Raw genomic sequence first — 12,791 nt, 5'->3', positions numbered from 1 at the left:
AACCATCTAGAGATTGCGCACGCAGAATCATAGAAATAGAAGAGTGAGCAGATCAGTCACCACTCCATCTCAAAGGAGCATCGTTTTACCAGACAGAACAGAATGTTAAGAAACTCTGTGATTTTACCACTCAAAATTCACATCAGATGTACATTATTCCCAATATTTCGTCATGCATATTGACAGTCTAGCATAGTAGTTTCCTTTTTGCATAACAATTGTCCCATGTAGGCCTACACTGTGAACACTTATTGCACAAGGAGATTCCATTTTTAATTGATACCTAAATACAGCAACTGACCTCCATAGAAGTTAATTAATAAGAAAAAGGGAGAGTTGGGCAGAGTGTTTTCTCCTCCACAGTGGAGCAGAGAGGCGATGAAGGATAAAGTCTGTTCAGTCGCTGTAACAACATAATATAACCATTTAATCCAATCGGATTTATTAACATAGAAATTCATATGCAAAGACATACTACACAAGGAGATTACTTTTTCAAGAATTTAATACAATACTTTTGGATGAACAATGAAATAAAATCAAATATGAGTTCTCAGTCGTCACCCTCCTCCTCTTCTCTCTGACAGGTGTGTGAGGTATTAGCGTGTAGTACAGTGTCCACAGACACTAGACTCCTGAGACACTGTACAGCCAGGATCAGATGATACATACAGGACTCCACACCTGAACTAGAGCCAGAGCTTGACCAAACTGTCACCTCCTTTACCCCTGACCCAGATCCTGACCCAGACATAGACCCTGACCTAGTGTCAGCCTGGACCATATTAGAACCATCCACTACCAGAACAGCACTGTCTCCAGTGGGTCCGGAGAGTTACCATGGTTACGTATGCAGCTGAGAGTGTGTGCGAGAGCCTCAAGGTAGTGCCGAGGATTGTGGGAGTAGATATGTCTGGGCACACTCAGTAGGGCCTCTGCTAACATCCCCGAGGCGGCAGGAGTGTCCAAGTGTGACGGAGTGTGCATGTCTGTGTTTGACGGAGTGTGCGTGTCTGTGTTTGACGGAGTGTGCGTGTCTGTGTTTGACGGAGTGTGCGTGTCTGTGTTTGACGGAGTGTGCGTGTCTGTGTTTGACGGAGTGTGCGTGTCTGTGTTTGACGGAGTGTGCGTGTCTGTGTTTGACGGAGTGTGCGTGTCTGTGTTTGACGGAGGGTGTGGTGTAACAGGAAGTCAAAAGTCCTGCCCACGGAAATTACCCAACAAGGCTCCATCACGTCTGTGTGTGTGTGTCTGTGTGTGTGTAAGCAGTTCTTTCTGTAGCTCTAGTCCTGTGTTTGGGCCCCCAGGTAATAGTATGCAGCATGTGTAGAGCATCTCGTACAGCACATACACTCTGTTCCGCCAGGCCCTCTGTCTGTCCACACACAACCAGACTGTGGGGTCTGCCCCTGTCCTCTGCCTTAGGAAACCCCACATTGACGAACCTGGGAGAGAGAGAAAACCACATAATTAGCATAGTGTGTATGTGTGTGCGCGTGTGTAACTATCCTGTAACCATACCTGTGAGCTCCCAGCACCAGCGGCCGGCAGAAGGTCACCGTAGCAACATGTTCCTGTCCAATCACGGCCCAGTCTGAGACAGGCTGGGCTCCACTGAGCACAGAGAACAAGGTAAGGTTGTCTTCACACACACTCTAACACACACACACCGTACCTCCCCACTGCAGCCAGGAAGGCCTCCGACTGTCTGACTGATGAGAGGAGCAGAGACACTCCTAGATGCTGTAGGGTGACACACACACTGTCTAACCCCCGCCCTGATCTCACACACACACTTTCTATCCCTATATTAGCCCCACCCAGCTCCAGTACAGTTCCACCAATCTGTAGGCTGGGTTCCAGGCGTTCCGTCACCGCAAGGGTCCTGATTGGTCCATGGTCCCAGAATGGGAGGGGTGTAGATAAATCTGCATGTATGACCTGGCCCTCCAGCAGACTGGAACAGCCAATAGGAAGCCTGATACTGTTGTGTGCAGAGCAGGGAAGTGTTCATTTACGAAGTTGCCATGGCAACTCCAATGGGAGAGCAGCTCACAGTTCAGTTGGCTGATGATTTCCACATGAGTAGGGCTGATCCGGGTGTGAAGGAAAGCACTGAGTAGGTGGCACAGAGTGGGTGTATCTGTCTGTCCTGGGGTGTGTGTGTCTGAACGGGAGGAGCCAGGTGGAGCCACTCCAACAGTGATAACATCACTGAGCTCGTCCAATCCGAAGGCCAGCAGAGCTTCAGCCAAACGCTTGGCACCTTCCCGGGGGGATTTTCGGGTGTGTTTCTGTATCTCCCGTAGCAATGAGGCGAGCAGCAGGACGAAGGTCTGGGAGCCGTCTCCTGTCACCGAGCTGTGTCTCCTCACACACTCCACCACCATCCTACACACACACACACACACACACACACACACACACACACACACACACACACACACACACACACACACACAGAGATTGAGATTTCACAAAGTATTGTAAGTGTGAACGTGTGTGTGTGTGTGTGTGTGTGTGTCAGAGTATGTGGGCGGAGCTGGAGCGTGCCCAATTTGACTGGAGCATGGAGCGAGATTCCCAAAGGCTAGAGCATCGGCCTTCTCACCCGCTCCAATTTTGCTCCAATAGCACTCACTTCACGAGCTCTGGGCATTCCTGGCACAGCATGCATTTGTAGTCTACTTGTGTGCTGCTATAGCCCCTTACTTTAGCTACTGTCATGGTGTGCTAAATATTTTCGTAAAGAAACTGATAAAACACACAGGTGCAAAATCAAGGTGAATTACAAAGATGAGGACCAAGAGCAAGAGAGGGAGTGTGATGATGTAATGTCCACAACTAAAGAATCATTGCGGAATCTGAAATGACACATATCCTGAAAGCATGATGGTGTACTTATTACTACGTGCCCATGCTAAAAGAAAGGAATGAGGTGAGTAGCTAATTAAGTTTCATTGTAGCAAAGTATTTATACACAAAAAATCTGACCTCATAAAAGTTTCCTTCATTTTTGTTAGATTATCTATACAATAGGCCATGATTGATTTTAATATTCTAACTTTCAAGGCACTTTCCATTTTGATTGGGTTATTTGCCTAAAAACCTTTAGGCTTACCAATAGAAGAAAAAAATAACAACTCTGCATCCCTGCCCAGCTTGTCAAGAGTGGCCATAAGGGTGTTTAGCATCCCCAGTGGCTCTGCAAGCTTGGAGAGGATATTCTCCATTGCTGCCCTGCTCTAGAGGCACCATCACATGAGCCTGAAGCCACAGACCCTGGCCAAACACTGGTGTTTCTAAAAATGAATTCAAAGGAACTCTAGACTGAGCCTAATAAGGCATTGTTCATTTTAGTGTTTATTTAATTCTAAGTGTCACAGCTTATATGTGCAATTTAGACTATTATGATTTAATACAACAAACTGTTGTTAATATGCTGAGTGCTTAATGTCCCTGACTCCCTACCAGCTGTGTGTTGCACTCAAAAATGCTTCACAATGTATTTCTTTGTAGGCTATAGCCTTGAAACATTTTTAATATTGCATGAATAATTCATTTTCATTCCTTCTTAGGCTCCCTGTCTGGCTGCTGACCTATTTCGTGTTTATATGCTGTATAATATGACACGTTGTCTATTTGAAATTGAGCGCTTCTTACATTCACCTTTTCATGCTCATTAAAGTATTTTTCATTCAAACCATATGGTTTGGTTTCTATGCTTCAAAACCAAATAGTAGGTTCAGGTAGTCAAAAAAACCTGTTTGGTATTAAATTGTGATTTTAATGAATGGAGCGAATTTGGAGCTGCAGTTTTTTTCCTGAGAGCCAGAGCGGGTTTTAGTGGGGCTTTTTGTTCCACCCGCAGGGCTGTGAGGATGCGTTTTCCGTGGCGTGTCAACAGCGTTTGTCCCGTGTGAACAGCACCTGTACTCCATCAGGACCAAAGCTCCTCCGGATCACTGCCTCCAGGACACTCCGTACGGAGTCCAGCTGCAGACACTGAAGCTGCAACCGCATCCCCATCCAGGACACAGAGGCACAATTGAGTTGGCTCGAATTGGGTTAGCTGGTATTCACTGGCTTCAATGTCAATTGGATTGCTCTGGGCTTGCGCATAAACGCTTCGCGGGCGACATGGGGTGGTGCTGCACACATTTCATATGCATTTAAGTAGCTAGCTAGCCTACTTCGATACTGCGCGCCTAATCCTCAACCTCTTTCATCTTGATGAGTGAAATGTCATTTTATGGTAAAACTATACTGACTGCTTCCACGATGAAACACCCGAAATTCTGATATCTGGTTTATGTGAACTCACCCGGGTGTGGAAAAGCTTCCTTTGGTTTCCTAGAGACCTCTTCCTCTGACGAGGTTGGTGAGTCACTCAGTTTAACATTTGCATTTGCATGTCGACCTCTAGCGATGGGACATAATATATAACTATATTTCTCTATGATAAGGTTTATTATGGTATTGCCACCATCAGTCATGCAAGTCGGATGTTATATTAACAGATGATACAATCAGATGCAGTGCATTAGCAGAGGAACAGGAGTCAATATTTATGTATAACTCATAAACATATGGTAAGATCAGGCTTTGATCTTGAAAGTGCAAAAATAAGACTGTTACTGTATACAGTCCATGGTACAGTCAATGGGCAATGCATCGGAACAACTGGTTACATCATTGAGGAAGGGTTGACAAACTTTTAGATCCAGACTTTGGTCTCTGTCTATATCTCCCTCTCTCCTTATTTGGGCGTCCAATCAACATAGTAATCTTACCTAAAGTGGCTTACAATTATCACATATGTGGCCCATGTGGGATTTGAACCCATCCCTCTGGTGTTGCCAGCCCACTAAGCCATTGACACCATAAGGGGAGCACCCTAGGCTGAGCGTTTATCCACCCCCTGCTTGATGCCCAGCACCAGGTGTAGGAACCAGTTGAACTGCACGGTCCAGCCCTTGTCCCTGCAGATCTCTATTTGGTCCAGCAGGTGGCGCTGTGCCTCCTCCTCCGGCCGGCCCACAGTCAGCGCTTCGCGGATGTACTCGATGTCTTCTTTGCTGGTGAGCTGAGGCATGCCCGTCATCAGCATCATGGAGAACAGGATGACGAGGAGGTTGGTGTGATGCCTCAGAGCCAGGTAGGCCCGCACACACACATCCTGGAAGATCAATACTGTAGTTAAGAGTGTGTGTGAGTGTGTGTGTGTGGGTGTTTGCGTGCGAGCGAGTTTGTGTATATGTATTTTTACTGGTTGGACAACACGTTCATTTGAGTACCTGGAACTTCTGGAAATGTGGGCTGCTCTTCTTCCCTGATGTGCCCATGACATAGAGGAAGTCAGGGGTGAGGACGAAGGGAACCCTCTCCTTACTGATACCCAGGAAACTCTTATAGTTCCCCAGTATGTGGCCAAAGTCTATGTGGAACAGGTTACCTGAGGGCAGACATATCAAAGGGGGAAAATAATGTTATAGATAAACATCAGAAACAAATTTCTACATTCAGATGAACAGAAAATAACTTTCTATGGATTCATCCACATATATAGAATATTGTGGAATGTATTCCTAATGTTTTGGCAACCACTCAACGCCAAGTACTGTATTGTGTTTGTGCTATAGGGAGATGAGGAAGAGCTCTGGTACCAGATTCAGTGATCATGATGTTGTCGTTGTGTCTGTCTCCTACCCCCAGCACGTAGGTGGCCACACAGTACCCTCCACAGGAGAACACAAACCTCTCCACCGCCTGCTGGAACTACAGGGAGGAGAGGGAGAGAGAGACAGAGAGAGATACACAGAGAGAGAAAGACAGCGAAAGAGAGGGAGAGACAATGATGGCGAGTGAAGGGGAGAGACAGAGAGAGGGGAAGTGATGGAGACACAGAGTGGAGGAAATGAAGAGCATTCGTGAGCTGCCATTTCATACAACAAGCCCTGCTCGAGTATTTCCACAGACAACATTGGAGCGAACACAGTGACTCAAACCGTGTTTAATCTTTCTCTATTTATCTGCTAGCGCTGTGGTAGCTTCTGGGGTATACCTTCACCCTAAAGCTATGGTGACTCTGCTGCATGGGGATATTTCTAACAGGCCAATTCAAAAACAGACATAGTAGAGCTGAAAATGTGGAGTTGCTTCAGCCTACACAGCCTGAGTATACGTGAATAGTGCTGCAGACAAAGCCCTGGGTAACAGGAAATGTAGCAGGGGTGTTTCCTTCCTCCTTAGCGGTGCAGTTATATCCTCTACAGCTGAGACGCTGCAGCACCGTGGGAGTAACTATAGCCAGCTACCTTTTCCTCGCTCACACACTTGTCCCGCAGCCATTGGTTGAGGATCTCGTCCTTGAACGCTCCTGTGCTTCCCACAACGCTCTGCTGGATGTTGGCAATAGTGGTGGCATCTTTCACTATCTCAATCATCCCTAGAGAAAGAGAGAGAGAGAGAGAGAGAGAGAGAGAGAGAGAGAGAGAGAGAGAGAGAGAGAGAGAGAGAGAGAGAGAGAGAGAGAGAGAGAGAGAGAGAGAGAGAGAGAGAGAGAGAGAGAGAGAGAGAGAGAGAGAGAGAGAGAGAGAGAGAGAGAGAGAGAGAGAGAGAGAGAGAGAAAATAAGAGAATAGAGAACAATACTTATTTAATAAGAAATGGCATTTATATCTATAATTATTTATACACTATATATATTATATGTTATAATATATTATTATTAACACATCATGACCGTGTAAAGTTAGTTGACATATTGACCTATTTTATTCCCAGTAGAGATACATCCGTAGGGCAATAAGGACAAGTCCAAAGACTCTTCCTCCCATATGGACTCCATGATCAGCAGAATCTAAAAGGAGGAGCAATTCGTTGTCATGGAACATTTGGTGGACAGTTTTGCCTAACCCATTGAGAAAGCAGGCCCACATACCTGTAGAATGAGCATGTCCTGCCTGAGGTCATCCCCGTCCTTAAAGATGACCCCGATGGTGTCACTGGACAGCGTGGTGGGGTCAGCCCTCTTAAATTGCAGCCACAGCGGTCTCTTCTTAGAGGCCATCACCTTACACTGCTCTATCTGAAGAGAGGGACCCATGTTTACAGTCAAACACAGGAGAGAATGGAGGAGTAAGAATACAATTAGTGGAGGATACAGGAAATGATGGTGAAGAAAGGGATGGGGACAAGCGAGAAGAGACATGGAGGAAAATAAGAGGGGGGTAGAATAGAGATGGATAGGTATTATTCCACTCACCACCAGAGCACCAGCCCGTAGACCCGGGTCATAGGGTACTCTGAAGCTCTCTGGCAGCCCAGACGTCTGCAGGTTCTCCAGCTTCTGACGCAGCTGGAACACAACTGAACAGACCACCAGGATTCATATACGTATTCCTTTCTATATGATTTTATCTTGATCTCTTATACGAGGTACGTTGACCTGAGGCGACAGGCTCACCTTGTGCAGAAACATCATATTTCTCAGCAGACATGGCCTTGATCTCCCTGGTGACTTTCTGCAGGGCTTCTGTCATCTCCACCTGTTGATGATAACAAATTGGATTATTCTTTATTCAGATCCTCATTATCTGACACTTTAGCGACCTAGTCTTTTTAAATCTGTCTTTTCAATCCTCCAATCCTTTTGCGTACAGTATATATTTTATTGTGAGGTGTATTGAGATGTTTTAATAAAGTTGTATCTGAAGAAAGATGTGGGGAAGATCCACCTGACGTGCCGGCCTCAGCCCTCGGAGGAGGCCACACAGTACCAGTGGTACCTCAACTACCTGATTTGCTACGACGTCAAAGCCCTACAGTCACATTGTACGGAGGAGGAACTCCCCTCACCCACTCCTACTGTGTCCGATCACACATCACACCGTACTCTTGTTTACGGCTGGGGTTAAGGCTATTCACCCACCTGGCGTCTGAAATCCTGCAGCATGTCCTCTCCACAGCCTCGGAGGTAGGCTTCCAGCAGCACAGCGTACCTCTGCTGGTAGTGCATGGACTGGGCGATCTCACTCCTCAGGAACCAGAAAAGGAAATGTCCTATCCTCTTACTCCTGAGAGCTCTCTTCAACAGGAACCTGGCCAGGGCACTGTCATGGTACGGCTCAAACTTCACAGCCTGAAAAACACAGAGGAGCACACATATGCATTTTTCCTCTCAAAGTAAACACATAATAAATGCAAGCTAAATGTTTCAGTAAACTGTAATGCGACATTATAAAGTATCTTCCCGTTTGGGGATTTTTTCATACTCATACTGTTTTGCATGTTTAACTAAGGCCTCATTGTTGACAGTAGAGACGGCTTATTTGACTCTACACTGACGAATGACACATGTAAAACCACCCACAGGTGCTCCCTTCTGGGAAAACACCAGGTAAAAAGGAAGCCTTGTCTATAAAAGTTGTTCTTGTATTTTTTTCTAGTCAATGTATGAAACAACTATTTTGTTTTTATGTGTGCTTCAGAGACAGGTAGACCAACCACCTATGACTAGGGCTACTTAGTCTTTCTCGTCATGAATCTTGTTCTGGTGGCAGCTCTGCAGAGAGGTCACTATAGCTAGCACAGTCACAAAGTCATAAAATCTGATTTTAAACCTAACCTAACCTTAACCAAACTGCTAACCCTAATGAGTTACCTAACCTTAAATTAAGAACAAAAAAGCAAATGTTTGTTTTTATGAATTTATACAATATAGGCACTTTAGGTGAAATCGCTCTGGTGAAATCGCTCTGTTCTGCCTCCAGGACAAGAGTCATGACAATAAAATGTCAACTTGCATGACTAGGGCTGTGTAACGAAACTCGGTTCCTCTATGGCACAGACCGAATCTTGACAGAACCAAGACGGAAACACATCAGACATTTCTCTTCCAAATTTTGGTTCCATCAAGTCCGACTAACTCACCTGGACCAGCTGCAGCAGGTACCTGAGGACGTCGTCGTCCCCCAGGGTCTCTAGCTTGCGTACGGCCATGGAGCGGACGTGAGCGTCAGAGTAGTGGCAGTCTAACAGCTGCATGGCCAGGCCCACATCCAGCACACTACGGTCCCACACAGAGCTCCTCTCCAACAGCCTATGGGTGGCCAGGACAGCCTCCTGTCTACCCCACCGCACAGAGCCCAGCAGCTTGGGGTATGCCCTGGGAGGGGACAGTAGGGAGTTTTACAACATTTCAATAAAAAAATAAAAAATTGCACTGAATCATATTCACAGGAAGGTCTCTGTGATACTCTTCTAGAAAAACATATTTCAAATAAGAACAAGAAAGATGGAATTGGGATGAAACAAGTGCTTCTGTATTATAAGCTCAGATGACTTATTCAGTAATATAGTATTAGATGACCATGCCAGTCAGTCTTACCTGGGGTGACGCATACACTCCTCTCTAAAGTGCCACAGCAGCTCTTTGTCTTCTTGGCTGAGAGGGTGCAGTGGATCGGTCTCAACAATTGCCTCAAACTGCTTCCTCAGGTGGTTAGGCATCTCCCTTTGCCCCCTCTCCCCTCCCTCAGCCTCCCGACCCTCCCCCCCAGCCTCCTTGCCCTCCCTGCTCTTGGGCAGGGCCACTGGGTAGCAGTACTTGTCCAGCAGGATGGCTACGGCCATGGAGGAGGCCTTGTCTGGGTTGGTGGCTGAGGTCAGCTTGTCTGCATTGACGCTGCTGTTGTCCTCGGTCTTCTCAGGCATCTTCCACATGTGGAGGATGAACTCTCCCTGGCGCAGCAGCGAGCGGTGGTCCACCAGCAGCAGGTTGACGTAGTACAGCAGACGACTCTTAGTCTTATTACAATCATGGCTGCCGCTGCTACCTCCAACTGGGGATCCACCGTTGTCCTGGTAGGAGGAGGTGCCCTTAGAGATCTGGGTCTGGGCCTTCCCACAGGACACCTGGGGAGAGGAGAAAAGAGAATAGAGTTAAATTGCAATTCATTTAATTCAGTTGTGATTCATACTATATTCTCCAAATAATAGACTGGTATTCTACAAAAAAAATCCCAGAAATAATAGCATGATCACAACAAAGGTGTTGGCTAAAGCAAATATAGATACAGCTGCCAGACTAAACCAAAAAACATTATACGGTTTCCTAGTTTACCTGTAGGCTGAGGCGAGCCCCCTTGGGCAGGTCTCTGATGCGTATATTAAACTCCAGCCAGGCGTTCCACAGCACCTCCTCAGTGAAAGCCTTGGAGGAGGTCCTCTCCTGAGCCAGGAGCTGCTGGCCATGGAAGATACTGGCCTCCACATACACGATCAGCTCAGGGTTTCTCGGCAGGGCCGGGATGTCTATGCCCAGGACTTTAACCCTGAACTTCCTGTGACAGTCCCACAGAGAGATTGTGAAGACCCGCTCGTGGTCTTTCTCGTCGATCGTCAGCTGCTCATGGGTGCCTGTTGGAACAGAGGAATATGAATCATCTTAATCATCAAATAAATATTCCCCAAAGGAAAATCATGTGCTATAATATTGGTTATTGTGGCACAACTCTATGGCCTAGGGGAGTTTGTTAACTTTATGAAAAGCGCATATTGTAAAATGTAATCTATTGGTGAAATATTCTGATATGATTACTTTGGGAATATTGATGCTAGCTTACCTGCCACTCCAGTACAGTCATCCACCTGTGCCCAGTCCTCTTTCTGGACCAGGTCTTGACCTGGATTAGGAGCCGACTCCAGGACCAGATGGATCTCCTCTCCGTTCTTCAGACACTGTCGGACCCAGTGGAAGTCCCTGACCGGGTGGTTCCCATAGATATACTCTTCCCTGCCACACACCCTCAGGACATAGTCTGCCTCACACACATCCTCAGGAACTCCCAGCAGGGCCCTCTTATTGGAGATCTTCGTAAAGAAGGTCTGGAGCACCTGGACGGGCGTGTCGTCGATGGACACCTTGATGGTCTGGCTGGCCTTGTTCCTGTGAATGACCAGCAGGATGTGGCTGTTGGTCACCTAGAATAAAATATTATTCAATCTTTATTGATCCATGATACAGAGGCAACGGAAATTGTCTATTTTTTGCTGTCCCAGTACCCAGCTACATCACCCAATACAGAACAGGCTGGGAGCAGACAAGCAGCACAGGGTCGCCCACAGAGCTGCACCCCTGGAGCAGCCAGGTTAGGGGTTACATACCTTGGTGAGCAGGTACTCTGGGAGGTGCTTGGATGTGATCCAAGGGTCCATTGAGTAGAGTTTGGGGTCCCGGTCGGCCAGCTCTATCTTGCGGGGTGTGAGGAGCTTCCTCCTGGTGAACTCCAGCTCGTCATCGTGCACGTTGCTGACGTCGGTGACGTCGTAGCCAATCAGGTAGTTGAGGTACCTCTGGTACTGTGTGGACTCCTCAGAGGGCTGAGGCCGGCACGTCAGGTGGATCTTCCCCACATCTTTCTTTAGAGCTTTAGATTCAAATACAACTTTATGAAAACATCTCAATACACCTCACAATAAAATATATACAAAAAATGCAAGGGTATAAAAGAAAGATTTAAGACTAAAATCTTCTACCTTTCCAGTAGCGGATGCAGTCCAGCGTCTGAAACACCTGGTGCTTATCGTAGATCTCACACCAGTTGCCCTTCTTCTGGTAGAGCAGGATGCAGTGGTCAGGGGAGTACTTCTGATAGAACTCGGGGCACAGGTTGGTGGCTACTACCCTCAGCCACACCTGGGCTTTCACCTGCTCCACCGTCCAGTTCCCAGCCACCTCCAGGAGCAAGGTGTCCGGGCTGCGGCTACTCTTAGTGGTGGTGGGGAGGACAAACTCGATGGCTATCTGATCCATGGCCACGGAGAAGGTGGAGGTGAAGGCTTTCATCTTTCTTCTCCTCCTCCGGTTCTCTTCTCTAAGGACTACAGGTTGAGATTCTTCTTCATCGCTCACTTGCTGTTCCATAACACGAGTTATCTATTATCAATGAAGAATAAAATAGATTTGTTTAGATTAGAATAGATGGATTTGTAAGGGATGTTAAATGTAGCATGTATAATGATCTCATGTTGGTAAACTTAGCCAAAATAAGATGCTCTATCATGATATGTTATGCTTATACTAATTCTATTTTATTTTATGATGTTGCGTATCAAGCTTGTTCAACTTCTTCTTTCAGATCAACTTCTCTGCATAGGAAGTTGCAAAGCAGGAAGCAAGGAGAAGCACTGTCAGCAGTAACAATGTATCAACCCCATACAGTCATTGGTATAACTCATCAAAATATGATAATGTTGCAGTAAAATTGAGCAACCAGAATTTCGCAAAATTGTAAATTCCACCTTAGTCATTTCAGAACATATTTCAAAAAATGATTCAATGACAACTTGAAAATAAATTGACAAGTCTCCTACACCTGCCCACAAAAACAAACCTACAGTTTATAATAAAATCATACATTATATAAAAATATAAAAAATCATTGATGAAACTTCAATGTTACTGATAGTTTCCATGAGAAAATCCAGAGCCGTTAGTTTTCAAAAACAGAAAATAACGGTATTACCGATTACATGGGTCAGGGAAAGTCAATGAAGAAAACTTACCGCTCGGTAGGCCTAAACACACTCACGCCAGCAGAAATATGACACGGTGGCTCACTAGGCATTTGTAAATATTTGTACAATGGTCCCAGTTTCTCCTTAGTTCATGTTGAGTCCGTGGTACTAAAACTTTCTGTCTGCTATTCCATTCACCCCTCCCCGTGATGTGTGAAGCCGAGTCCCATGCAAGTCTACATGTTGCGCTCTTATTGGTCGCTCAGAGGC

At 46.2% G+C, this 12,791-nt stretch overlaps 1 protein-coding gene and 1 pseudogene across 1 annotated transcript; both read right to left on the bottom strand.

Moving 5' to 3' along the window:
• Positions 1 to 1,231: 1,231 nt before the first annotated feature.
• Positions 1,232 to 2,390, bottom strand: LOC139379160 (BBSome complex assembly protein BBS10-like; annotated as a pseudogene).
• Positions 2,391 to 4,451: 2,061 nt separating this feature from the next.
• On the bottom strand, positions 4,452 to 12,791 carry LOC139378693 (phosphatidylinositol 4,5-bisphosphate 3-kinase catalytic subunit gamma isoform-like). The gene is made up of 16 exons (XM_071121107.1): positions 12,570 to 12,791; positions 11,541 to 11,940; positions 11,169 to 11,431; positions 10,628 to 10,985; positions 10,126 to 10,421; positions 9,391 to 9,917; positions 8,934 to 9,168; positions 7,933 to 8,142; positions 7,468 to 7,549; positions 7,267 to 7,370; positions 6,943 to 7,089; positions 6,771 to 6,861; positions 6,318 to 6,448; positions 5,667 to 5,778; positions 5,298 to 5,455; positions 4,452 to 5,179 (listed from the first exon to the last, which is right to left on the bottom strand). Exons 2-16 carry the CDS (start codon positions 11,926 to 11,928, stop codon positions 4,898 to 4,900), a joined length of 3,384 nt encoding a protein of 1,127 aa, XP_070977208.1. The 5' UTR covers positions 11,929 to 11,940; positions 12,570 to 12,791; the 3' UTR covers positions 4,452 to 4,897.

Source organism: Oncorhynchus clarkii, chromosome 21 (assembly GCF_045791955.1).
Source record: "Oncorhynchus clarkii lewisi isolate Uvic-CL-2024 chromosome 21, UVic_Ocla_1.0, whole genome shotgun sequence".
In the NCBI taxonomy this organism is placed as follows: Eukaryota; Metazoa; Chordata; class Actinopteri; order Salmoniformes; family Salmonidae; genus Oncorhynchus; species Oncorhynchus clarkii.
This window is presented reverse-complemented; position numbering and strand designations above follow the sequence as displayed.

Coding starts and splice junctions, on each gene's coding strand:
- LOC139378693 (XM_071121107.1), bottom strand. CDS start 11,928: ATGGAACAGCAAGTGAGCGATGAAGAAGAATCTCAACCTGTAGTCCTT. Junction 10,986..11,168: donor CAGAGTACCTGCTCACCAAG/GTATGTAACCCC, acceptor ATTTTATTCTAG/GTGACCAACAGCCACATCCT. Junction 7,090..7,266: donor TACGGGCTGGTGCTCTGGTG/GTGAGTGGAATA, acceptor CCCTCTCTTCAG/ATAGAGCAGTGTAAGGTGAT.